At 47.6% G+C, this 26,902-nt stretch overlaps 1 protein-coding gene across 4 annotated transcripts in view; it reads left to right on the top strand.

The window, feature by feature from the left end:
• SIL1 (SIL1 nucleotide exchange factor) overlaps nucleotides 1-26,902 on the top strand; it is a 91,670-nt gene that overhangs the window by 44,836 nt on the left and 19,932 nt on the right. For all 4 annotated transcript variants that reach the window (XM_015876024.2, XM_015876023.2, XM_015876021.2 and 1 more), the window contains exons 5-8: nucleotides 8,140-8,260; nucleotides 9,365-9,461; nucleotides 11,413-11,604; nucleotides 15,865-15,986. In XM_015876024.2, the coding sequence (XP_015731510.1) occupies nucleotides 8,140-8,260; nucleotides 9,365-9,461; nucleotides 11,413-11,604; nucleotides 15,865-15,986 (532 nt within the window). The remainder of the gene's footprint in view (nucleotides 1-8,139; nucleotides 8,261-9,364; nucleotides 9,462-11,412; nucleotides 11,605-15,864; nucleotides 15,987-26,902) is intronic.

The raw sequence follows: 26,902 nt of genomic DNA, 5'->3' as shown, positions 1-26,902 counted from the left end.
TGAGTTGGGCCAGCTGACACACATCTCGTGGAGATGCAATCCCAAGCATTAGGCAGCACACTCTGCCAGCACTACAGCACATCGTCATCTGTCCAGAGATGGGGTGGATGCCCTGTCCCTGGATACACTCAAACTCAGGCTGGATGAGGCTCTGAGCAAACTGATTAGTTGGAGCTGTCCATGTTCGTTGCAGGGGAGTTGGACTTGATGACCTTTAAAGATCCCTTCCAACTCAAACAGTTCTGTGATTCTAAGGGAGCAACTGCTCCTTTCCATGCATTGCCGGGTTGTCTCAGGGCAGTTTTCTGTGCGTGGTCATCTCAGTGCTCTCTGGAGAGAGGAGGAGAGGCTCTTTGAGAGTGACTTTTCCCTCTCTAGGACAGATAACGAAGACAGCCATGTTTGGTGATGTTTTGGAGGTGCTAAAGTCTTGCACAATAAAGAAGCTGATGGTGCCTGACTCAGAAAAAAGTATCTACCAGATTCCTAAAATTAGGCAGGATAAATATCTCATTCAATTCCTCCTGTAGATTCTCAATTCTCCTGGTCATCCCCACTGTCCTCCTCCTACGTTCTGCGTTGTTCTCTGAATGTAGATAAGCGTGCAGCATCCCAGATGGGCTTTTGAGTATTACAAATACACCTGTGGGATGACAGTTATTGAACAGGTTGCGGTGACATTATGAGGTAGTTTAGGAATAAATAACATAGTGAGCTGGCGAGGGTTTATGCCTGGCTTTTGTAAATAACAGGTCTGCTCGATGTTGGCTTGGCGACACGGTGAGACTCAGGTCAGCAAAGAGTGTGTACAGCTGGATAGCCAAAATGAGCCCGGTGTGGCTGGGACCTCCGATCCCTGCTTTCTTCTTGCTGCCCAGAGCTTTGGAGCAAAGTGCTCTCCGTACTGCTGCACTTCACAGAATCCAGCCTGATATGAGCATGGAAAATAAATTAAGTGCTTTGTATTGAATTGCTAAGCCACATGCATCATGCTGTAAGCAGGGGTGTGGGGTGGTGCGTAAGAAATGGCTGGCTTAAAGCTGGGGATAAGGTTTTGCTTATAAAGCAAGACCATATGTTTTTGTCAGCGTGATGCCTTCATGCTACTGCTTTTTTTGTTGTTTTTTTTTCTTCCTGGTGTATTATCTCCTGTTGTAGTGCAAACGAGAGAATCCTTTGCAGAAAGGGAGGTGGAAGGGCAGCAGCACTTGTTGCAAGGAGCTCTTTGCCATTTGAAGCTTTTCTGTGTTGGCAGCGGCAGCAGCAGATACATCAACAGATGCTACAGCAGTGCCTCCCGTCAGAGTGGCACCATATGTCCTCCCTGAGCACTCCCAGCACTCCTTCCCTGGGAGCCTTCCTCGCTATCATCCGCCTTCGCTGCCATCGTTCTCTATCTGAGCATCCCATGAAGTGGCAGACGCGCCGTTCCCTGCCCCACGCCTGCCTGCAGGCTCTTGTCCTCTGCGGTAACTCCTGCTGCAAGGTGTTTGAGTTCTGATGGGTTTTTGGGCTGGCAGCTGGCTCTTTTTGCTCTCCTGGCCAAGGCAGCAGGTGGGTTTGGCAGGAGCTGCAGCCCAAGGCACAGCGGGCCTGAATAACCCAACTCTCAGCGCGTGCTTACAATTCAGAGAGCACAAATACTGGTGCAGTGGGAGAGCGCTGGCTCAGCTTAAATTGGCAGCCATAAGCAGTGGTCCAGCCGAGTGTCCAAATGTAACCGATGCTTTCACATGTCTGACCAAGTGTTACCTGTTGGAAAGCACCTTCCTTGCGAGCTTTTGTTCTCCTTTAGCTGCAGATCAATTCACAGAAGGAGGGATTGGATTCTGAAGACGTTTTAAAAACATTTTCATTATATATGGTGAGGGAAACAAATTACAGAGAAGACTTTTCTGCACTAGAACAAAGGAGGAGCTTTGAAACCATTTCCAAATAAACACGCGTTGGAGCGGTAGGCCTGACGGATGGTGTTTAAAGACATCATCATTACTGCAGCAAGCAAGCTGTTGACATTAAAATCCTATGATACAAAAAAGATTAAGTCCTCCCAGGGTTTGCTGTGGGCACTCAGCCCCCCATAACCTTGGCTTTATGGAACCCAGAGCACTCCAAATCCGTGCAGGGCACTCTGTGGCATCAGCCATAGGAAGGCAGAATCCCAACAAGCACCAGTAAGTGACTTCTGACTCACTGAATGAGAAACTGGAATAGAAAATGGCTTTTTCTGTGCCCTGAGGAGTGACTCAAGTCCAGCAGAAAGCAGGTTTTTTCCTTTGGGGCACAAAAGGGCGCCTGGGCAAGAGCAGAGATGGGGGAGCTTTGGGATGTGTCAGTGGAGTTCTGGGGGTTTCCTTGGGGGTGGCTTTGCTGCCAGCAGCAGCACTGGGGGTTGGTCTGGGAACAGGTTCAGATGGCTCCATCCCTGCTTGGAGTGGAGCACAGTCAGTGCTGGAGAAGATTTTGTATTTAGACATCACCATTTTGACAGGCTGAATTGCAGGGTGTTTATTAGCGTAGCTTGGAGTATTATAGAAAGGATTTGTCAGATAAATGGACCGACTAAGTCTTTTATGTGAAACATCCTCATTGGGTTTTTTGTTGTTGTTGTTGGTGGTGGTTTGGTGTTTTTTTTTCTATGTTCTGTTTTTTAACTGTTTCTTCAGCCCTTGATAATCCATCAGTTTCAGCCATTCCTGGAGGATGCGGTATGAGTTGCTGCTGAGAGCTGGTAAGCACGAGGGGATGCAGTGCCCCACTTGCAACAGTCTGTGGGGTGTTGATGCCCAGAACAGTGTCTGAATCCTATGTTTGCCCCATTTAGAAGAACACAGTAATTTAATTTTGTTCATCTTTAGGAAGAAGAGGCTGAATATCTGAAACTTGTGAGCTTTGTAGCCTTCTTCAGCAGTAATGTGAGCTCATAGCAGTGGTTGTGAGAAACAGTTTGTATTTGCTGCTTGCGTGTGCCATAAGGACAAAGCTATTCTCTCGTGGTTTCCTCGGTGATCCCAGCAAGTGATGTCTCTCTGTCCTTGTAGGTACTTTGCGCAGCGGGTTCTTTGTTCATACTGAGGTCTCCCAGGTGCCATAATAATGCAGAATAATGGTGATGGGAGCAGCTTGACGCTGTGAGGACTTTTGCAGACAGAGGCAGCCCATCAGCCATCCGGGCAGCCCTGGAAGGGATGTGAACTCTGCAGATGCCACAAGCACTTCTTTAAGTAATAGGCTGTGAACACTGTTGGCATGCAGTAATTATAAAAGGGAGTTTCCTCTCTATTTAATTACAGCAGGCACTCGAGCCCCTGCTGTCACTGACTGTGCAGAGCTGAGAGTCATGGAAGGATGGGCAGTGAGTTGGATAGGGCTTCACAAAGGGTGTGCTGCACTCAGCAGGCTGCCACTGCCCAGCAGGAGAGCAGAGTCACTGGAAATACGAGGAGCACACACAGTGGCCGTGGCATCTGCATAAAGTTTGGTCCAGCATCACAGAAGCTCATGCTTAAAGGTGAGCATGAGTGTTGGAGCAGGAGCTTCCTCACTGCTTCTGCTGCAAATGAGGGGCAGTGGGAGATGCCTGGGATGGCTCCTGTGCAGAGCTTTGGGGGCTGATGCTGCTGGGTCTCCCCCCAGGAGGTGACCTGTAGTGTATTAATTTCCTTTTCAGGTGGCACTGAACTGGGAGGACCTGTGAGTGCTGGGCAGCAAACTAATGTAAAAGGCCGCAAGCAGAAAAAGTGAAGGGCAGAAAATAGCAAAATGAGATTCAGGCTCTGTGCTTTCTCTTCCCATCAGTAATCCATCTCTTCTTGACCTGTGCCTGCTACACATCTTCTTTTCCTTTTGCATGTAAAAATGTTCTGTTTTGAAATAACAAGTAGCCCAAGGAGTGCTATGACTCAGCCTCAAGAAAACCCAGGCTGCCTCTGTGCTCACCACTGCTAACCAGTGAGTCTGGAGCTGAAGCATGCTCCAAACCACTCCAGAGTAATGCTTCATCTGCTTTTCTTTGAGCACAGCACTCAGCCTGGCAAGCAAACTGACAGCACCGTGCTCACAGGGCTTCTCGTGTGAAAACCCACCTGCTCAGCAGGCAGAGCACACAGCGGAGCACGCAGCTGGGAGGTGCTGGACAGTTGTCATTGCATTGCATGGGCAGAACTATCTCCAGCTGCTGCCTTGGCTCTGTCCCCTTCCCTTTGCACCAAAGAGGCTGTGGTTGTTTCTGACCTGAGCTGCACTGGGGCTGGTCAGTATCCAGGGGCTGATGCTGGTGCTGCTGGCTGCTCACAGCACTTCAGAGGCCACCAGAATTCCTCAGCATCTCCTCCCTGCCTGCCATGGTGCTGATGGCTCCTGGACCACAGCAGAGGGGAGCTGTTCTGCCTCTGGGGATTTGTCTCCTTGTGCTTTTTAATGATAATTTTTAAAGGAGGGGAGGTGGTTTTATCAGGTAACTTCTCAGGGATGCTCTGCCAGCCTTGTGCAGCCTTATTATTTTCACAATTGCAGCGGTGCTGGTTTGCTTTGCTGGGAACGTTCAGGCATCGATTTGTGGATTCTTTTGTTGCTTATATCAGAAAGTTCCATCCCCTCACTCCTCTGCGCTGAAAGAAACAAAGAGCAAAGAAAGGTAGATGCTATCTGCCAGTCTCTGAGACACCAAGGTGATTTCTAAGAACTGCGGAGCCAGCCACTGACTTGGTGGTTTGTTTTCACTCTCTTTCTTCTGCAGTGGTAAATGAGGATACTTGCTTGGGAGGAGAGCAGGCAGAAAGGAGGAGCTGAGCTCCCTGCTCCTTCCTGCTGAAGCCATCCCAGAGCAGCTGCCTGCTGTGGGAATGGAGCCGAGCTGCTACTGCTGGGCAGGTCCACGGGGCGCTGCTCTGTTGGAGGTGGGGAACCTCAGGGACAGGTTCCAGATTGCTGTGTGAGGTTTATTTATATACATGTGCTGCAGAACTTTCCCTGTTATTTGTCATGCCTGCTTATCGTTGTTTGAGTCTGTTTGGCTTTGCCTTGTCCCTGTGCAGAGGTGCAAAACCAGAGGCCAATGTGGGCAGCCCCACACAGAGCAGTGCACTGGAAGGGTGCTGGGCAGGATTGCACCTTTCTTGTTCAGAGAGGAAATGCTGCTGGCATTTCATCCTTGTCTGGAAACAGAGGGATGAGGTTACCTGGGGATTGCTATGTGACAGATCCTCAGCACAGCAGCCCTCTGCTTTCAGGTACTCTGCATATACTGTGCTGATTCTTCCCTTAGCAGCGCGTGTGATGGAAGTGTGTTGTTTTCCATTTGTTTATTTGCTTATAGTCTTGTTTTCAGCCCCTGCAGAACTTGATATAGGTGCAGAGCTTCAGAAACGTACACATAACAGAATAATAGATAACTGTGATTTGGTTACAAGGCAATAATTTAAGCCGACAGGTTTAGCTGATAACATAAAACACACAAGAGAAATAAGATCAGTTTATAAATGTCAGCAGAACCCCTGAGAGTGAGTTGCTGTCTCGCAGCTGACTCCGGTGCGGTTACTCCATCTAATATATTATAAGGAGAAATAAACGGATGTCTGAAAAAATCTGGCTGACCAAGATTAAAAGAGTGAGGCTATAAATTAAATCCTTCCTCGGTGTCACTTGAAGCAACTTTCAAGACAGACAGGACCCATCTGTGTGTGACGAATGCTGATGTGTCGCTAAGAGCTCGGGGACCTGGCGTGTCTACCCAAGGGGTAGAGCTGGAGGAACTGGAGGTCGCTGCAAGGTGTGGTTCTAAGTGTGAGTGTGCAACACACACCTGTTTGGATAAGCTTTTCTTTTCCAGAGGCATCAAGGAGAAAAAAAAGGGCAGAAAATCACTTAAATATAAAATAGTTGTTACTATTTTTAATTGAGCTTTGGTTCCCAAACAAATAATAAAAACAATAAGTAACAATGAATTCCTCTAGGAAAAAAAAAAAGCCATTAAGAATATGCTTGTGTATCAACAGAACGTTAAGCTGTGATTGCTTACAGACGCGTTGCTCCGGTGCGTGCTGCTGGTTGTTGAATAGTATCAAATTATAGGAATCAAAGAGAATCAACTGTTTTTGAGGGGAACGTCTGGGAGCTGCGCTCTGCAATGGGATTAACGTGCAGGGTTTCCAGCTTGCTCATTGAAATCAGCAGCTTTAATTACGTTGTTGAAGTCACCCTGCCCTGAAACGCGCGCTGTGAACAATCCTCCAAAGTTCCCCGAGCTGAACAAGGCCGCAGAGCTCACCCTGCCTCAAACATCTGCAATGTCTTAAGTGGATGCACGAATCTTCTTCTGAAAGCGGGGCTGTCTTTCCTGGTTTATTTCATAAGGCAATATGTTTGTCCTGCTGTTGCATCAACCTGTGCTGCTGTGCACAGAAACTCCTGCAGCAATAACTGCCGTTTAAATACATCAGAGCTGAGATTTCTGCTCTGGGCTTTGGACAGTCGCAGTCAAATCTCGTTTAGGACAGTGGAAAGGAGCAGGAGTAGAAAGGTTTGTGTCTTCTCTGATGGCAACATCCTTAATTCAGCCGTGCTGGGTTTGTGAGCTCGTGCACGCCGGGGTTCAGATTCTCTTTTATTTACTGCTCACTGAAAATAGAAACTGGGAGGACTGGTCACATGGGAGTCGGGCAGCCCTACTGGGGGCTGCTCCATGGCTGTGCCTTTTTATGTTTCTTTCAAGTAGAGCCCGTCAGCCTTGTTCCTCTCCCCTGGCAACAGCGTGAACTAATGTGGCCAGATGCACCAGCAACATGAAAGCCAGAATACACTGTCCTGTTGTAAGAGGGACGTTTATTTCTGGCTGCATTTGACAAATCAGGGACTGCTTGAGCAGGTGCTGTGGTTGCAGCCTGGGCTGCCCGAGTGCTGTGTATAACAAGTCAAGGAGCAGTGCAGGGGTTGGGCCACAGGGCTCTCCCCTGGGCTCACAGAGTTAACACAGATGATCACATCAATCCCTTTGCGCATCAAACTGAGGCAATGTTCTGCTGATAGGATGTGGTGGAAAGAAAGAGTTGCTATCAGAAATGCACTCAGAAATCCTGCAAACTGGATTTCCCTGGGTTCTGTGGGTGTTTGTACCTGCTGTATGGCTTCAGGCTTTGAAATGCTTTGCATTGTGACAAATGTTACAGTCTGAAGTAGGAAGAGCTGCATCCTTTGATCAGTGAAATGTCTCTTTGGTCTTCAATAGGCGGGATCAATCTGTTGATTCCCTAGATTAGAGGATTTTATGTATGAGAACATGCATTTATTGTACAAAATAATTATCCTTGTCTTCACTTCCCTTTGACAGGAGATGCTACCTGTCTCCTACATGCTGAGTTGTTTTATTCTAGACATCATCGTAGGAAACAAAGGAAAGACGAAGGAGGAAATCCATGTAGAGAAGCCAGTGAGCAGTTGTCTGTCTGTCTGTGTGCTTCCGGGTATGTGCAGCTGAGATTTCCATGTTCCTTCAGCTGTGATCCTGCTTTCTTAAGCAGACAAACTTCTTCCATTAAATGGAGAGGAAACAAAATGAAGAGGAAGCAACCAAACATTGTTCTCTCTCCATCCCTGTGCAACAGTTGGCCATTGTGATGTGTTTGTGCTGAATTGTGACCAAGAAAAATACTCTGAATTTCCCATCTTTTGTGCATTTAGAAGCAAAGCTTAATGTATTCCGTGTATTTTTGTTGGCAGGTAGCAGTGATCAGCTATTCCTTTTAATACAATATTTCCAAACCAACACAACCTCACATCGGTACACTTGATATTCAGTGCACCAGGCTGTACTCAGATGTGTGCTTTGATTTCATTTTGGCAGCTGCGTTTTATTCAGCAGTCTATTCCCCTTCCTCCAAATAGTCTCCCAATTCACTCCTGATGTAGGTTTTTAATGCTTGCTTAGGAACTGGCATGTAAGGTCAGTGTGGCATTTCTGCAGGGTTGAAGCAGCACCTGTGTCCCAGGGTTGAGTGCCCAGCAGTGAGCAATTTGCTGTCTGTACAGCGCAGGATGGGTTTCTGTGTGGCTCTTTGGAGCAGGAGCATTTGACTTCAGCCTTTTGAATACAAACCTGCAGTAGTGCAGGTGACCTAAAATAACCTGACTTTTTGTTTATAGGTCAAGCTGTTCCTGCAGGGTCACACGTTCGGTTAAATCTGCAGACGGGAGAGAGAGAAGCCCGGCTTCCAGACAGTGAAAGTGGGAAAAGTGATGCAAAAGAAGAGAAGAGAAGAAGAAGGTACGGTGACACAAAGCTCCAGACTCCTGGCTGTGCAGATCTGGACAGACTGTGGTTTCACGTCTTTCATTAGCAGCCAGGATCCCTGGTGCACTCAATTGCTGTCTCTGCTGGAGACGTAATTGCTGGTTTAAGGGTTCAGCGGTGCAGAAAACTGGCCCCCATCCTTTGTGTGTCCTTTGGAAGGTGGGTAGAAGTGCTGAGCATGGATATTCACACCCCCCCTTTGTGGCTTCCTGTGCCACAGTGAGGATGCAGTCTGAAACTATCATCCTAAACCATCAGAGCAGCTGTGGGAGCTTCGTTTGTGTTGACCTGAGCAATATGACATAGTTTTAACTCTGTGCTGCCTGAGGGCTTACAGCATTCACTTACATGAGTTACTGCTGATGGGCTCCTTAGATCACACAGCCTTCCCTGCACCCAGGCTGATGTCCAAAGTTTCTCTCATGCTGGCTTTTCCCTTTTCCCTTAATAAAGTCAGGTTCAGTTACTGTGGGTACCTTTCTTTCCTGAAGTAGGGAGGTTTGCCATTGTATTTGCCATTGCAAATGGTATTTATCTGGAGTACAGAGAGGCTCATAAGCTTCTTGGTGCCTCAACTGCTGGTTTCCTTTTTTCCTGTGCAGGTGTTTATGGCTCAGGTAAGTTCCCAAACCAATGAGGTCCATGTATAGAGTAATTCAGTGTCATAGATCTCCATGTTAAAGCTCACGAGTTCTTAGCAATCTTCCAGTGACACAGTGATCCTTTTGAATTCTGAAGCATTTTCTGGTTTTCTGTATTCCTACATGAAAGCAGAGGCATATATTAATTAGCAATATTTACTGCCTCAGGACTTGAGATTTTAGGCCAGCATGCAGATTCTAAAGCCTTTTGTGGTTGTCAGGGTGAGGTATCTGCAAACCATGCACAGAATACAGCACTGGGACTAAATCTTTTGTCAAGTGTGGAGTTCTTCTAGTTTTAAGTGAGATACATGTAATCTGGTGCTCCTAGCTCTTTTTCCCCCGGTATTATCCTTCGCTGATATATTACAGTGAAAATATTACAGATAAAATTGTTCACTCGTATAATGCTTTTTCTGTTTGCTTCCTCTGCAAGGCTGAACAAGATGGATATTGACACAAATTCATTCACATCCCAGGAGCTCAAAAAGGCATTGGCGAAAATGAAGGAAAATGAGAAAGCAGAAAGAACGGTAAGGACAGTTCCTTGTTTCTAAAGCAAAGCACAGGATGCTGATGCAAACACCCTGTGTAGAAGGCCTTGGAAGTACAATGGTTAAAACAAGCCACCACATTTCTTGCTGTCATTCTTGGTGATCCACTGCTGGTGTGAAATTACAAGATCTTTGCTGTGAACGCAGTGCAGGTGCAGTAAGATGACCAACCCCTGAGAGTTTTCTGTTTGGATACTGCTGTGAGTAGACCTGAATTAATAATGCAGAAACGTTACTTGCAAACACTTATGTGAACCCACTGCTCATTTCCTTTCCATTGTTTGCACTGTGTTTTTATCCATTGTTTAGATGTATTTGTTTAACTGCCACTTAGTTCACAAAGATGTCTGCAAACCCCAAAGCAGAATGAATTTCAATGTGGTGATGTTTGTAAAGGAAGTTATGTGCTGTTCCTTATCCTCATTAGAGTGAGGAAGTGCAGAAAGTTCAGCTCAGTCCCTTCTGTTTTGAATTCAGTGATGGTGACCAACCACTGGATGTAGCATCCTCTGAACACTTGGATCTCATGGCTCAAGTTTTCAGTCTCATCTGGTAGCAAAAACCAGATGGCTGTGCTGAAGCATAGGCTAAAGTTTGCTTACAGAAGCTGTAAACGTCCTGGTCAGTTACACAGAGGAGACAATCTGAAGTCAAACAGAATATGTGCTGCTTGGACCTGGTCCCCAGGATGGGACCAGCCACAGGCATGACATGGGTGGATTGTATATGATCCATTGTATTGTTCACAGCCTTTTTTCTCCTTTTCTGCTTACAAGCATTTCCTTAAGCCCTGGCTCCTCCTGCTGCCTTGCAGTTGAAGGGAAATTGAGGTGGGAATCAAGGCAATAGTCTTTGAGTCCCAGAAAATCTTTTCTCCTCTATCTGGCATCAGGGCAGTGTTTTGTTTACTGTACGATTATTTATGCAGCAGCCAGCATTACTGATAGCAGGACTTCTTGAAATGAGTGTCATTTAAATGCAAAAATTAGTGACACTCTATTATGTGAAAATAAGCCATATTTTAGAAAAACCTGTTAGAATAGCTATTGTCCCAGCAACTGGGCTAAAACCAGCTACATCTAATGGACCTAAAGTACTCCATTTAAAATCTCTCCTGCAGGGAGCAAATTCATCCTTGAAGTAACTGTGTCAAAGTAAATTGAGTTACACCAAGCATGCTCCTGTATATGCTATTGCAAAAGCAATTTCTCCTATGTGGTTGGAGTTGGGATAGCATTCTGTGTGTCTGTGCAGTTCCTATAGTGATTAGGCTGGCAATCATTAGTGCAGATTGTACATCATTAGATTGCTTTTACCTCCATCTCTGTTTCTTGCCATCTTGCTTTCTCCAGCTCTTGGGCAGCCCACCTTTAGTGTGTCCCCTCTGCTTTCTGTGTCCCTGTACACAGCAGCAGGCTTTGCCCCTCCTGTCCCAGTGTTACCAGTGCTGCAGCTCTTTAGGCTCCGATCTCTGGCAGAGCCTTCCCTACCACACACCCTTCCATTGCTCTTGGTTCCTCAAAGCTCTCTAGATGTTGTTTGTACAAGCAACACTGCAAAATGGCCACTGTCCTGCAATGAACCCCATGGCATCATGCTTCAGCTGCCTCCCCTTTGTGCAACATATTGCTCAGCACAATCAACTGCCACAGCACGAGAGCTTGCCCAGGGCTGTGAGCAAGTCAGGTCCTGAGAACATCCTCATACAGGCAAATGAAGACCAGCAGTGCTTGCCTTTGTTCAGTGTTGTTTTGAAAGGTTCACAAGGTATAGAAGAGGTGTACAGGTGCTAAGCTGCATGGGGAATGTGTGCTGAGACCCAGGGGCTGTATTTTACAGATAATTAGGTTCCAGGGCTTCTCAGAAGGGCCTGGGTTTGCTTGCTAAACTTTGTCTAACCTGCCTTATTTGATTTTCTCCTGCTTTCAAGGCCCACGAAGAAGAAGTAAGGAAGAAGTTCCGTCCCATAGAGCAACTGAAGGAAGAGTTTGAAAAGCTGAACGTGAAGATGGAGACGGATTATGAAATCATGGATAAACTGATCAGCAAATTTAACAGCTCCGCTTCCACGCTGGATGAAAAAGTAGCGGCACTTTATGATCTTGAATATTATGTTCACCAGGTAACAAAACCCCATTTGTATCTACCATGTAAAATCCAGGGACTAAGGTATCATAAATGAGGTTTTATTTTTCTTATCAGTATCAGGTAATATAAATTCCTTAATTAGCATAATCCTGGGACAATAACAGATAGTGGAGGGCTACTGCAGGCTTATTTTTTTATCCGAGTTTGAATAAATCAGCACTCGTAACAGTAGCAAGCAGTTTCCTAGGGGTTAGTGTTGCTTGATTTGTTGTCTGTTCTCAGGCTTTTTTTTTCCTGTCCTCTTTTTCTTTCTTTATATATGTGTTAATATTGTGAAAATGGGTTTATCTTCAGTTTTGTGGCTGAGTGTTGTGGTGGCTGCTAGAAGAAAGCAGCTGTATTTTCTCGCTCCTTCCATGGGAAGCATCTGTAGCTGCAGGTAGGTGCCCTTACACCAGCTGACAGAGAATGTCTTCGTACCAGGGAAGATGAGAGACACCCAAAGCCTGTGTTTTGTCTTGGCATGAGTAAGGAATGGCCTGCAGAGCCGTTCTCAGAACTGGTGGCAGAAATGACTGAAGGCTCAGGCAAACGGCCAGTTGCTGAGCATCAGCTGAGCCGTGCTAATTAACTGTGCGTGAGGCTGAATATCTCCTGAAATCTGTCCTCTTCAATTTGTGCTCACATTCTCTTTTCCCCCCTCATATCTCTCTTTGTGTGCTTTAAGCTCACACATTCTCAGCTCTGGTTTGCTGCAGGCTGTGGGCAAATCACTCTTTCTTTGCCGTCGGCTGCTGCGTGTCCATGCATTGAGGCTGTGCACAACCTTGTGGGGAGGATGGGGTTCTCCCTGCCCAGCAACTGGGAGAACTGGAGCAGACTGGGAGAGTAGTTGCCCTCATTTCTGAGGGTGAATTTATTAAAAAGCAAACACGTATTTTTTTTTGCAGTTAGCTGAAGGAATGAGCTGCTGGGAGTGGAGTCCCATGTTCCATCTAATAGAAGTGTTATTTCCAGGGCTCTTTGTCTTGTGTTTCCACATTAAATCTCTGTCATGCACACGCAGAGGCTTCCTTGCTGTTTGTTCTCAGTGCCTTTGTTTCACTGACTGCATCTGTCTGACTCAGAGAAAAACTGTGAACAATGGGCGCCCTCAGAGCTTTGTATTTATTTATACTCAGGCTAATTCTTGTGGTTAAGGGTGCCAGAGCATCAGGCCAGCATGCTAAGAAGTAGCCCCCAAACACACTGGGATGCTTTGCTTTCCAGCATCGTGTTCTGGATTATTCCAGCAGAAAATCCTGCCTGCTTAGGGTGAAGGATTTCAGCCCATCAAGAGCAGCAGGGAAATGATCTGCGCTGCCTGGCCAGGGACTGACTGGAGCATCAAAGGGAGCCGCATCCAGCATCAAATGGGTCAGACAGGGGAAATGGCAGGGAAGCTGGCACGGAGCACAGAGGGCTCCTTTGTGCATCGATCACAACGCCGCTCTGTGCCCGCACTGCTGGGGCAGATGGCTGGGCAGCACCTTCTCATCAGGCAGGAAGCTGATAAGAAATATGACTTGTCTGTAAGCCAGCATGGCTTTTCCTTCCCTTTCTTCTTCCAGTGACTTGAATGCGTCCAGAACATTATCTCTGCTTGGTACTGACTTGAGCAGCACTGGCTTAATGTAATTACTGAACAGCAGCCAGATCTGCCTGCACTGCATATCAGTGGGCTGACCCATGGCCGGGAGACCTGGGGCATCCAGCCTGGGTGCAGTGCTAACTGCATACAGAGTTCCTGTTGGGCAGCGCACACTGTGCCCCAAGAGCTGAGGATCATGTCCTGCTCCACAGCGTGGTCTGGGCATCCCGGGCCTGACTCACCACGAGGAGAACTGCAGGCAGGGGCTGAGCTCCTTCTCCCGAGCGCTGGCCCGAGGGCTCTGTACTTGCTGAGGGTTGGGTTGCCAGCTGTGCTTTGCTTCTCATCAGTCAGGATTCAAGTTGGCATGTTTGGGAACCCATCTTGGAGGAAGGATTGGCTTGCTAGGTTATCTGTGATGCATAAAAACCAAATGCAAATGTGAAGGGGCCAGAGCATAACTCATTTATAAACAGAGTTCACGGTGCTTGCACAGCAGTGTGCGGAGCCAAGCCCAACTCCATGCTTTGCAGGCTCTTTCTCTCAATTATTTACTCTCCTTATCTTTCTCCTTTCCCTCCTCTGACATGCTACACCATTTCTCGTTGCTAATTTCCTCTCCATTGCAGATGGTTGTCATGCAGCTTTCCCTCGCTCTCATTCTCCAACATTTCCTCTCTCATCTCCCCTCCCCAGTTTCTTTCTATTCCAATTTGAAGGTGTTCCCTGAGTAACTGCTGTCATATTTGTTCTTCTCCCATCCCTCTCCTCTCCAACCTTGCCTGTGTACTTTAGTCAAGAGCTCTTTTGATCTTTGCCTTTCTTTGTGCTGTTTTCAGTGGACTGAAATGAGGCACAGGCAGAGTGCCTCTCAGCAGCCTCTGCTCCCCAGAGAGGTCAGTGCCTCCGAGTTGTGGGGTTTGGGACTCGTGTTGTGGTTTTTGGTGTTCCTTTTCTCTGTGGTGAGGGAAGGAGCTCTCACGAGATACTCCAGAGAAGAAAAGGATGCTGCTGAAAAAAGAACTCACCTTCAAAATAGGCTTTGCAGCACAATCTGTATGCTGTGGCACAGCTCTGGCTGGCAGGAGAGCTGCCCCGCAGGACTCTGCTCTCAGTGAGGATACCACGGCGGCTGCGTTCATCCCAGCTGCTGCTGGGTGCAAACTTTCTGGCCTGTTATTGCCTGGTGAGTCTGTTCCTTCCTGAGCAGAAGAAAATGTCCAGTTCTGGCCTTAAATCTGCCCCCAAGTTCTTACATTGGAGCCATCAAAGCCCTGGCCAGTGGGGGGGATTCAAATCCTGAATGAGCTGCAGCAAACACACAGAGATGGACTTTCTGTTGGCAGCTTTGCAGTGGGACAGCGAGTGGCAGCTGTTGTCTGAGTGGGGGGAACGGGCGAGCTATAGCTCCCCAATTTGTGCTTGTAAAGGCTCATAGGACATAAAGCTAAATAGCTTATTTGTTCTCTTGGGTGCCTGAAGTGTGTGACGTACAGCCAATTTTGGTGAAGGTACACGGTAAAGAAAAAAATTAAGCTGGGCACGAAAGAACTGTCAGCTAAGGGAGCACATGGGAGCGGCGTGCAGTGTTTATTCTGTCCTGCTCCGTCAGCTCAGCGCTCTCACTGAAATGGGGAGGTCATTTGGCACAGTTATTCTAATTCTTCTGTTCTGTTTCCATCCACTAACACGGCGCTGTCGTCTTTGTGTCTTTCACAAAGGAAATTTTTTTTGCACAAGCAATTGGGCAAATTTGTCAGACGTTTCCTTTTAAGCTGCAAAAAAAGCCTTTAGAACCAAAATGCATCGATTTGACTTTGGACTGAGTTTTGTACTGGAAGCACTTTGCTCTGCTTCTCTGACTTCAGTCTGCAAAGCACCCAGAGCCCTGCTTTAACTTTCCCCCTAAGAACAGACGTTTGCTGTGATTTCTGCCTGCTTTGCCCCACGTCTCCTTCAAGTCAGAGACTGATGAATTTCCCGCAGGAATTCCCACTAACGTTTAAACTTCTCCCTAGTGGCGCTTAGTCCAATATTGTCGGATTTAGACAAATCATTGTATGGGCTGCCCCAGGGAAGGGCTCCTTGCTGGCGCTCCCAAACAGGGGCTGCCTGCTTGCTATTCACATCTGTGTGGAAGTTTTCACTGTGGTCATGGAAAACATGCAGGAACAGCCGTGCAGCGGCTGATGTTCTGGGGCTGCTGATGGGCTCTTAGACACTTGTAACTCCTGGTGCTACCATTAGAGCATTAATTAATTAATTGCGTTTGCAAAACAGATGATTCCCTGGGTTCGGGTAATGGCCGCTCAGGGGACTGAGCGGAGAATTTTCTCTGCTGACATCACTGTGCTCCCTGCACTCCCAAAGCACGTGCTGAGGGAAGCTGGGATGGTTAATCTGAGTGTCAGCAATGCCTTCTGCATTGGATAATAGTCACCTGCCAGCAGACACATGACGTCCATTGCTCACCGGCAGCACTGTATGAAACACCGCCACAACTGCTCTGTTAATTTGCAATTGCTTTTAATGCTCAGAGCTGATGAGATGGGCAGGGACGGGGAGCTGATGCTCCTTCTGAAACAAAGCGCTTCTGAAGAACTGCTGCATTGGCTCCACAGGCCTGTGGCCGTTCTGTGCTGACAGGGATCTGCTCTCTCCCAGGTGGACAACGCGAAGGATTTCCTCTCCATGGGCGGATTGCGGCTGGTGATCGAGGGCCTGAACAGCACGGAGGCTGTCCTGAAGGAGCACGCTGCCTTTGTGCTGGGAGCTGCGCTCTCCAGGTGAGCTCTGTGCCCCCACACCAGGTGTGCCAGCTGCTTCTCAGCCCTCTGGTTTATTTCCCATTGCCAGAGCTGCCAGCTTTTCTCCTCCTGCAATGCCCAAATTTCCTCTTCCCCCACCCGGCCTTTTCCTCGCAGCCCTTTGCTTCCCCCAGGCTTCCCTTCAGTGCATCCTCATCCTGCTCATTAGACTTAGCCAGAAGTAATTCAGCATGGGAACTGATGGCTTTTTTCTCTGAGCTCCTCATTTTTGCACAGTCCAAGGGGAATAGTTCTGCCTCTCCTCCTTTCCCCTTAGCAGCCCTTTGAGAGGGAAGATTTTGAGGATGATGCAGTTATGATTGCCCCGAGAACTCCTTTCCTCCTCCTATTCCTTGCTCCTGGGCTGCTTTAGGACAGTGAGATGCTGATTTCAGAAACGTAGCAACTCTCATGATCTCTGAAGGTTTTGTTCTTAGCCCTGGGGACACGTGCCTCTGACCTACAGGCACAACCTACAGGGTTTCAGTTAGGCAGGGGGTTACAGATTGATCTGGAGGATTCTTGTGATTCACTATGGGATGGCTGTTGCCCAGAGGAGCTGCTCAGGCTGCCTGGTGCCACCTGGGAACATGCACCACTCTGGCTTGCTATATGGGCAGAATGGGGATTGTGTTGGTGCTCGTTTTGTTTGATGGCTCTCTGGGCTTTTCCCTGTGCGTGTATGTGGTGTGCATTCATCTGAGACTTCAGAAATGCATTGGATGGACCCAAACTTCAAGGTCAGAAGCTCAGACTGAAGATTGAAAGTCAGGGCCATTATATCTGCTTATTTCTATGCCTAAAAATACGATCGCTTTCTCCGCCATTATAAATTATTTATCGCTTAGTCTAATATATGGTCTACAGATCTACATTTCTTTTGCAATCTTATATACAATGCAATTGGTCTTCAGCATGTGTAAAGTAATGTGGCTTCAGTGACAGCAGCAGGTGCCCTGATTTACACCAGGAAATGATCCAGCTCGTGGTTTGAAGCAGAGCTTTGACTCACTGATCACCATAAGATTCATTCCTTGACTTCAGAAATGCAGACCTGCCCTTCTTATGCCAGCACGCATTAATATTTGAAACAACATTATAATCTTTTCCTTAGGATCTTTAATGGCATGTGGATGTTTAATTATGTTTCATAAAGAGAAAAGTCATGCAGGGGCTCTGGAAGCATTTAAAGAAAACCTACAAGACATAAAGGGACTATTGAATCCTGCCTTCCCTGGCTTAGCTAATGTGACATTATCAGGACTCGAGAAATTAATTGTCTGACGATATGAGCGTGTAGCAGTGGCTGACGAAACTAATGCCTCGCCTGGTGTTCCTCAATTAGAAGTGCCTTTCTTTGGACAGAAACTGTACTTCTCCAACACGACAATGTGAAAATGTAACTTTGGAAACTTTGAAGCCTTTTTTTCTTTAAAGGATATTCTGACAGATGGTAATTTTTAGTGGTTCAGATGAAGTATTGTCTGAGAGCTCAGACATTCCACATTCCAGAATGTGAGGAAATATTATGCCTGGGTTTTGAATTTGCTTTTTTCTCCTTGCTGTGCTGTGCTTAAGCTTTCTCAGTAGACACCTACATGCCAACTCATCTGCTTTGTGCTAGCTCCTTAATTTGTTTGTTCGTACATTTTCTCAGGTTACTCTGTGCTCTGTTTTAGCTGCCAGGGGCATTTCAAGTACTTAATGCCAAGCAATTTGGGTTGTGTTTTGTTCTTTGAAGGGGTTGTTATTCCTTTCTTTCCCCCAGAGCTGTTCCTAATGGCCTCAGTCTGTAGGCTGCAGGAATTTTCTTGCAGTGCCTGGAGAAGCAGCGTGCTGGGCTGTGTGCTGTGCTCACCTGCTGGGACCAGGTCCTGTGCTGGATGTCTGGGCACTGAAGGGGCAGCAGTGCTCACAACCTCCTGCTGGCTGCTTGGCCATCCCCAGAGCAGCTAGTTTGGCTCAGGTCAGGGGTTTCAAGCTAAGCAAACCTTCCCCCCAAAAATCAGACTGTGATTGTAGCAGCTCCTCAGCCAGTGTGGGATGGCTGGAACTCCTTCTGTGGCTGAATCTGGAGGAGGGAGCTTTACCTGTGCTGTTGTGAATAGTCAGCTTGTGTTAGGCCCCAGAGAAACCACAGGGCTCTGAGCGGTCTCAGACCTCACTGAGTCAGAGCCAGAACCTGTAAAAAAGTAATAATAATATTCAGGTTTTCTACAGGCATTCTTTGTCCCTGACCGTTCAGGTGGGTACGGGTGTGAAGCTGGTGAGGGATGGGGCAGCCAGGTGCATCACCCTGATCTTGCTCTGCTGTGCAGACGTTTGAGCCACGTTCTCATACAGAGCCCAGTGATTTCCCAAGTCCACAGGCTAAAACCAAAACCTGATTTCTGTCCCCAGACTTGGAACTTTCTCAGTGCTGAGCGAGCTGCTGCAGGGTGAGCAGGAGCTGGAGATTCTCCCCTTGCTTTGGCCACGGTTTCAGTGTGGATTTAAATGCAGCTGCTGTAGGATGGGTGGCAGTGCTGCATCAGGCTGTGTCCCTGGAGCTGCCTGCCTGCAGTCCAGTTGAATTCTAGCTCAGATCTGAAAACCAAGTTAGAAGAAAATGGTTTTCAGGTATTGGCAACCGCAGCCCTGGGGCCGTGTAACCTGTGTGAGGTACTGAATCAGCAAAGGAAGGAGGAGGCAGAGGGCACAGCAGGGGCAATTCAAGATTTCTTCTTGCTTGAAAAGCAGCCTTAGCACAGAGGGGTCTGGCTCCCAGAGCAAGGAGTCGCAGAGTCTGCTTGCCTGGGTGTTGCTGGGACGGATGCTGTCCTCCAGGTGTCCATCTGCCTCTGTTTGTGAGCCTCCCTCTTGGAAGAGGGTGACCTGGTATGAAAGAAATCAACATTTCACCTCTTGTTTCTCTTCTACGTCCTTCATTTTTGACACTTGGGGTTTAATCGCCGCGTTTGTGACCAAATCAAACATCGTTCCATCTGGCAGAGCTCTCTGAGCGCCGCCCTTATTGCAACTCTGCAACCTCATCACAGCCTCTCTGTTCTTAAACCTTTAACAAAATGTTTTCCATTCAGCAGTTTACAAAAGTAAACTTCATTGGAACAATCCTCAAGTGCTCTGATTGCAAATAAAAGTTAAATGCACTAACAAAAATAATTGCCAGGCATGTGGGGTTGTACATTTAGGTATCCATAATTCACTAACAGAATATGCCAATACACAACATTATCTGGATTTTCAGTGATTGCATTAGCATAAAAGCACGTTAGCGTGTATCCAGTGGTACTAACATTGAAATATATATAAAGTATGAAATATTAAGATACGGCATTTTGGAGGCAAGTGAAACTGCTGTCTGTAAAACGTTGCTGCGTGTTTCTGAAGGTACGCTGCAGTGTCTTGGGGTGGCAATCAGCATTCGCACCATTGGGTCCAGACATTGCAAAAATGTCAATGTTTTATGCAAAGAGGAGCTATATTAAGCTAAAAAGATTGCTGATGAGAGAAGTGTCTTCTGATGTCCTCTGAGCTATTTACAGGCTGCATCTTCCTTTGTTCGCAGCACTGCCAGGCCTCTGCAATTTGTATCGAGATGTTTCACAAGGCTGGAAATGTTAACCAGCATGGATTATTTTGTGATTAAAGCCTCAGTTTTTACAAACTTTACAGCCAGGAAACGTTTTTCCACACCAATAATTTGAACATTTTAATATTTTGTAATAAAAGGATTTTTGTAATCCGTTTAAAAGGGGAACAGTAATTTATGTCAAACGCCTTCTTGAAGCTTTATCCCAAACGCTCCCCATATGCTTAGGGGTGAATTAGAGGTGAGGATGGAGAGAAGCTAAGCCATGCAACCTGTGAGGCAAAGAGAAGCAGTTGGTATTTCAGGGGGAGAGGCAGACAGGGCAAAGAGTGAGGAAGGAGCCACGTGAGGAGCCAGGACTGCAGTTCTGATCAAGCTGCATGGCTACAGACAGGGTGTCAAAGCTGTTCTCTGAGCTGGTGTTCGCTGTATGTCCTGGCAGGATGCTGGGCAGCCCCATCTCAGCTTCTTAAGCTGGGAGACCTTTCAGTGAGCCCAGATCTTGCTGTTCCCCATTTGGGGTTGGTGAAGTCTTGGGAGCAAACTCATCACAGCTGGTAGACTGAGCTTCGTCTTGTTAAGTTTCCTAGGGATACCTCATGTCAGCCCATTGCTTCTCTTACCCGTTTGGTTTGAGATTATTAATCCCTTAAACTCCAACCGTGTGCATCACAAACATCCCAGCAGCCGCTGTTCCCCTTACCAGCCTCAAGGTGCATTTCGGGCTCACTCAGGTGCACATGTATTGCCCAGCACCACAAAGTGCTTCTCTTTCCAGTTTGGCTTCTGCTTTCTCATCTTCTTTTCTTTGGGGTCCGGGCTGGGGAAATGCTGCCTCGCATCCCTGCCGTGTGTGTATTCGGAGGTGCCTGTTGTGCAGCGTGTGGCTGCTGTGCTGTGTCAGAGCAGCACTGGCTCCTTCCAGGGTATCTTTGTTAGAGGAAGATGTTCCCACCAGGTTTAATGGCTTTGAGTTCAGTTTGACCTCACTATGGAGCTGGTTGATACTTACTGCTGTTTGATGGTTAGGTCCAGTGTTAAGCAATAAAACTCAGAAAAAGTGAAATTAACGACCTTGCTTCAGTTCTGTCTCATCAGGACATCAGAATGTCCAGGCAGCAAAATACATACAGTTAGCTTAACAAGCGCTGTCCCTACCCATTTATTTCAAATCCATCTTCATGTTTGTCCCGTCCTCCTCCGGCTTCTCTTCTTACACCCTACAATCTTTTCCCATCTCTTCATTCATTTGCACTGTTTGCTTCAGTGGCCTTGTTTGACAACTCCGTGTGCTTGGCACCTCTCAGACACGGTAATTCTCGCTCGACTCCCTGCCCACTGGTAATTTCCTGCTTTGTAGGCTCTCTTCTATTTTGATTTGAACTCCTGACTTGTGTGGAGTTAGCAGCCTCGCTGCACTTCATTTCAAATTAATTTGATTGGGTCGCATCAATTTTTTCAGCAGCGATAATGAACTCAACCTATTTAGCCTTTCCCCATTATAAATAACCTTAACAAAAACCGCGGTGTGGTGTAAAACTGTGTTTCATCATCATGGTTAATTACGTGGAAGAATCAATCCCTAAACATTTTTCAGCGTCTAAAATGTAACAAGGAAGTGTAATTAACAATTATATAGTAAACTGCCGTCCTTGGCCTCTCAGGAAGGCAGGGAGAGCAGACACCAGGAGAAAAATCTAGAATCAAAGGTTTGCTTCTGTTTTCATTTTCCTGAGTGATTTGGCAGGTTAAATGCTGGTTAAATGCTGGTTAAATGCTGGTTAAATGCTGGTTTCTGGGAGCTGGTTGGGTGCAGCAGTGGAGGCTCAGCTGGACATCTGGGGCATCTCAGTCTGCCCCACAGGGATTGTTTTCAAGGCTGAGGATGTTTCACTTGTATTATATGTGGGAAGCTTTCAGGTGTTTACCACATCCAAGGGTTTGGGTTGGGTTGCACTGCTGGAAGGAAGGGAGAGAGGAGGAAGGAGGCTCCAAAATGTAAGTTCAGTTGCTGATGGCTGAAATCAAAGTGTTGGAACTCCTGCTCCAACAGTGAGAAAACCTGCAGCTTACCTCCCAGCATCACTCAGCTTTGCTCTTTCTAGACTTGGACAGAACTGGAGTATCCTCAGTCCCAGGTGTGTTTGCTCACTGCTCTGGGGCTCAGCCTGGGTGATGCACATGATCCCATCCCCACATCCCTCACCAGGAGGTGAGGCCTCAGAGCCACCCAGGTCCAGCGTTACGTAAAACAAGCTGCTTCTGTCTTCTCTCATTCAGTAAATGCACAAGGCGTGCTCTCTGCTAAAGTAGTTGAGTTATTGTGGTTTACATTTAAAATATGCATTTGGACTGGTTACCTAACCACTTTCTGCACAAGCCAGTGTTTCATCACTGGACACAACATCTATTCCGTTGTCACTGCAGCCACTATTTATTCATCATCCATGCTCTCTATTTATCCTTTCTACTACAGCCTCCGTGCTCAGTTAATGGCTTTACGAGCTTCAAAGATTTTCCTACATAACACCTACATTATTACATTATTTTCCTGACCTGCAGTGACTTTTCCACATTGCGTGTTCTCTGCATTCCCTCCAAGTAATAGGTGCAAAAAGCTCCACAAAGAAGAGGCATGTGTGTCTACTCTTTAATCACATTGTGCAAGAGGCTGTAGCAGCCCCTCGTTAATGTGTTTTTAGAAGGGAGGTTGAAGAAGTGCTTTGAATAGAACAAAGAAACAAAAAAGTGGAAGGAGGACGAACAATGGGAGCAGGAAATGCAGGATCTAGCCTCAATTATGTACCTGCACTGAGGTGTGTTTGGGGCAGTCAGAACTGACCCAATGGCTACATCAGTTGTTTGAGCATGTGTAGGAGGATCTGGATCCCATCCCCTTCTTGCAGGTCTTGCTATGTGCACCCTCCTACCCCTTTCCTGATCGCTGCTTTTGTTGGATTTAATTGCTGGCAGGCTCTGTGCTAGCATGCGTAGGCAGATCTGTCCAGGTTTGGTTTGCAGTGTGAGTGGTAAAGGTGGACTCAGGCTTTCAGAGGGGATTTGGGGACCTGCCTGTAGCTCTTGCGGGGGTCCATCCAGCAGCTGCAGGCATTCACAGCATTAGGGCTGGCCCTGGCCTGTGCTGGCTGAAGAGCCACCAAGGCTCAGCATGTGACCACGTTCCCAGGCTGGCATCTTCCAGCCCGCCTGTTTTCCAGTTATAGTGTTTTGATAAAGTGTTTCCTCTTGTGTCTGCTCAGATGCCTTCCGATTCATTGAAATAGTTGGTTATTCATCCACAAAGACAGTTCCTCGGGTCTTCTACCAGATTGCTTCCAACTTCAGCCCCTTCAAGGCTCTCCACATGTTTGTATAGGGTAATGTTCTGCCAAGAGAAAAAACAACAGCTTACTGGAAATTATCTTTTTCTGAAGAAACTCATCATCACTGCTGACTGCTTGCTGCTTCCCTCAGGTGCTGACGTTCTGCATCTTCTTGTGAGCTGGGTTTTGATCTGTATTTTAGATGATCCTAATTCTGCTCAAAAGAAAATGTCCGTCGGAGCCCCTCGAGCTGCCTCGTGTGCTTTGGAGGGGCTGACTGGCTGGGCTGGCTGGGAAGCTGGGCACAGCTCTCAGCCCCTCGGCCTCCTGGGGACAGCCCCTTTCCCACACCTCGAAGCCATCACCAAAATTTGAGAGACATTACTGCTGCTCCCTGACACCCCTGTGTGAGATCTGAATAGATTTGAAAACTAATTTGCTTCTCTGTACGTCACTTGTCCTTTCTGCTGCATTTAATGAGTTTCAGAGGCAGTGCAGCCACTTCCAGTAGGCTGCCGTCAAAGGACCACGTCCCTGCCTCCGTCAGAGTCCTGCAGCACGCTGTGCTCCTCGCACATTCTAACCAGTGCTGTCTCCTGAATCTGTCATGGAACGCATGGTGTGAGGTCTTACAGATGTCCTTTGCAGATTGGCTCTCCTTTATGAATCTTCAGAATGCCCTGGAAATAGGCAACAGGAAAGAGAAGGAACTCCGACAGCATTTGGATGGTGTTAGCAGGAGTGCACGGGACATGTGGGTCATGGTGGAGGTCCCGTCCATCACACTGCTTCTCCCCACGTTCATGATTCTTTATCAGTCATTCCTTCCCAGATGTTTGATTCTGCTTATTGCCCTGTGCATTTTGAGCATCCTTGCATATGTCTTGCCTGTCACAGACTCAGCATCACCTCTTTTCTTGGGAGAGGAATGAGTGAACGTGGTGCTGGTGGAGGCTGTTCATCCTTGACTCCATCTGCTGAGATCAATAATGAGAGCTGCTGCTTCGTATGAACCACCAGATCAACATAGGAATTGCCTTATTAATGCAGATGTGTGGTCTGTCTGGTCAGCACGCACCTGTGGCTGGAGTCAGTGCAGGTAGGAGCAAAAAGCTTGAGGTGGCGATGGTACAGTGAAATGCAGATGAGGTTCCCTTGCCTGAAGCAGCTAAAAACTGCCGTATGTGATGAGATGCAAGGGTTCTTGTTTTTTAAATCTATTTCTGTGGATGTGACAGAATTTAAAAGGGTTTCTGGATTCTGGTGCATGCCTGGTGCAGCAGGGGGCCGGCTGCAGGAATCCGCCGCTCGGCTGCTGCACACGTGAGCCCTCTGATCTCCCTCTGCGAGCTCCTGGCCTCCCATTGGAAGCGGGCTGCCTTGCCTTCCCATCCCTGCTCTGGTCGTGAGAGCCCATAAACAGGGCACTGGTGTGTTTGCGTGTCTCTCACTAAGCAGGAATTCACCTGTGATGTTTCCCGAATTAATACCTTGCCACTCTTTTTATTTAACAAGATCATTTTCCAAGCTGAGAACGGTAACTACCCTGAAATTTTCTTTCTGAAAGATGCTTTTTCTTCTCAGGCACTTTATATTGAAATCCGTCTTAATTTCAGTTCAGCTAGTGTGTGAAAACACACAATGCAGCAGTATCAGTCCCTGAAGGAATAAAGACAGATGGAGCCCAAAATGGGCTTGGCATTGTGATTAAGTGAATCCTTCCAGAGTTGCAGGGAACCAGAGCTTGGTCCTGCCCAGTCAGGGACCTGAGATCAGGTCAGTGGGTGAGGAGCCCCATATGACAACCACCACTGATGTCTCTCAGTGGGCTTCATCCCCTGTTGTTCCCCTCCAAGTGATCTGACATGGCTGCTGCTGCTGGAAGAGGGCCTGAGAGCGGGCAGAGCTGTGCCAGCGATGGGTGGAAGAACCAAAGGGTGTAACAGGGTCCCTGGTGCGTGATGACGTGCGTTAGTAACAAGCTGCTATTTCTGGTCCCGAGCTTCCCACAGCTGTGCTTCCACTGATGGCTCTTGTGTGGCTGTGGTGATGGAGAGCAGAGGGGGAAGGCTTTGAAGGTGTTCCAGCAAACTTGGGAACGTGGAGGTGCAGAGGCAGAGTGTGGTTCGTGTGTGCTGAGGGCTTCTTTGCTTTTGAGATGTGGAGGGTTCACCTACCCCTGAAAGGGAGCAATAGAGAAATACGGGTGTTGTTGTCTGGGCTGGTATCAGCATTAGCAGATGTTTTCGGATTCACACGCTTTTGGAGCTTTTCTCACCTAACTGCTGGAAAGGAGAAAGAAGAAGTGTTGCAGAAAGGACATCTCTGCTGTGTCTAATGGGATCAAGGCCTCCCCATGCAAATCAGCCGTACAGCTCAGACCACGCAAGCATGGGCAGCGAGCTCTCAGCAGCTTCGGCAATGGGGAGAAGCAGTGAGTGAAGGCTGAGTTGCTTTGCAAAGGCCAGAACAGGGCAGCACACAGGGTTGTGCCTGACTGGATAGGGTGCCAAGGGGACAGCTGAGCATAGTGCTGGCATCCCAGGGCATGGCCTCGTTTCCCACCCCATGGCTTGCATCTGTCCCTGTGCACAGGACGGTGGGTTGTGCTGGCACAGGGCACGCTCTCCAGGGAGGGTTTTGGGTGCCTCCACCCTGACCAGTTGAATGAGGCAGAGAGTTTTATGATAATTTCATGAAGGATTTAGTGTAGAAAGCTGATATTGCCCACAATAACCATGGTTTAGTGTGTGCACAGTGGGCAGAGAGATGGATGAGGAGTAGCCTCCATGGATGCACATCAGTGGGGAAGAAGAGAGCAGAGGGACATAACATCTCTTCTGGCCAACCAGGGCAGTCTTCCTCAGCTCCTGGTATGCTCTCCTGCAGTGCTTCTAGGTTAAGAATGCAAATAGGACCTCGCTAATTGTCCTAATGAGTGGGAGGGCTGCTGCAAATGAGCCGAAATTGCCAATCAATAGAGAGTTGAGCAAACAGGTGGAGCATCCAGCCTGGCACCTCGCAGAACATCCATAGTTCATTTATTCTGACAAGTGCAATTGAGGTTTTGTTATTCATGACACCCTCTAAGCACAGCAGGAAACTGCCACAGTTTATTTTGTGCAGGGAGGGAGGGTGTGTGATGTGAACTTTCTCTGCAGGATGGGGCCAGGAAGTCTCAGAGAAATTGTAGGGGGTTGTTGTGGATTTTCCCTTTCTCCCCTGGGGACTTTGTGGATTGCAGATCAGCGGATGGTGGATTAGTGGATCAGGAATTAGAAATGCATTTTTCATTTCTCTGTTACACACTAATGAACCGACAAATTTAATTTCTTTAAATCCAGCTGCTTTAGCTCAAATAAGTGAAGTCTTTTTCTGTCTCTTTTGGTAACCTCAGAAAAGCCTGAATCAAGATCTCCTTGGGCATCACGTCACAGAGATGCAGTTATTTGTCTTCAGCCTGTTGCTGTTATGAAAGTGGAGTCTGTTTGCAGAAGAGATCATTGCCCGTGGGTGTTGCTGCGTGGGGCTGTAGGCAGAGCTCCGTGGTGGGATGCAGCTCTCCTCCAACAGCCTGTCAGCACAGCCAGGTGACCTGAGCCTGCAGGAGCAGCGTGGCAGAGCCTGGTGGCTCTGGCTTCATATCTCACAGAATCACAGAATCACAGAATTACCCGGGTTGGAAGGGACCTCAAGGATCATGTAGTTCCAACCCCCCTGCCTAGCAGGGCCACCAAACATACACCTTTACTAGATCAGGTTGCCCAGGGCCTCGTCCAACCTGGTCTTGAACACCTCCAAGGACGGGGCAAGTTGCCTCCAGCCAACTCAGGCAGCCCTCTGGTTGCTCCTACATGCACATCATTCTGACATGCAGTGCTACTGCTCTGCTGAGAGTCTGCATGGCACAGCATGGGTTGTTGGCTGTCTCTAGGTGAGATGTGCTCGGCTCACATCTCTGCATTTCTCCTGTGCTCATG

The sequence above is a fragment of the Coturnix japonica genome, chromosome 13, assembly GCF_001577835.2.
Source record: "Coturnix japonica isolate 7356 chromosome 13, Coturnix japonica 2.1, whole genome shotgun sequence".
Taxonomy (NCBI): domain Eukaryota; kingdom Metazoa; phylum Chordata; class Aves; order Galliformes; family Phasianidae; genus Coturnix; species Coturnix japonica.
Note: the sequence above shows the minus strand (reverse complement) of the source record. Positions and strands in the feature narration are given on the sequence as shown.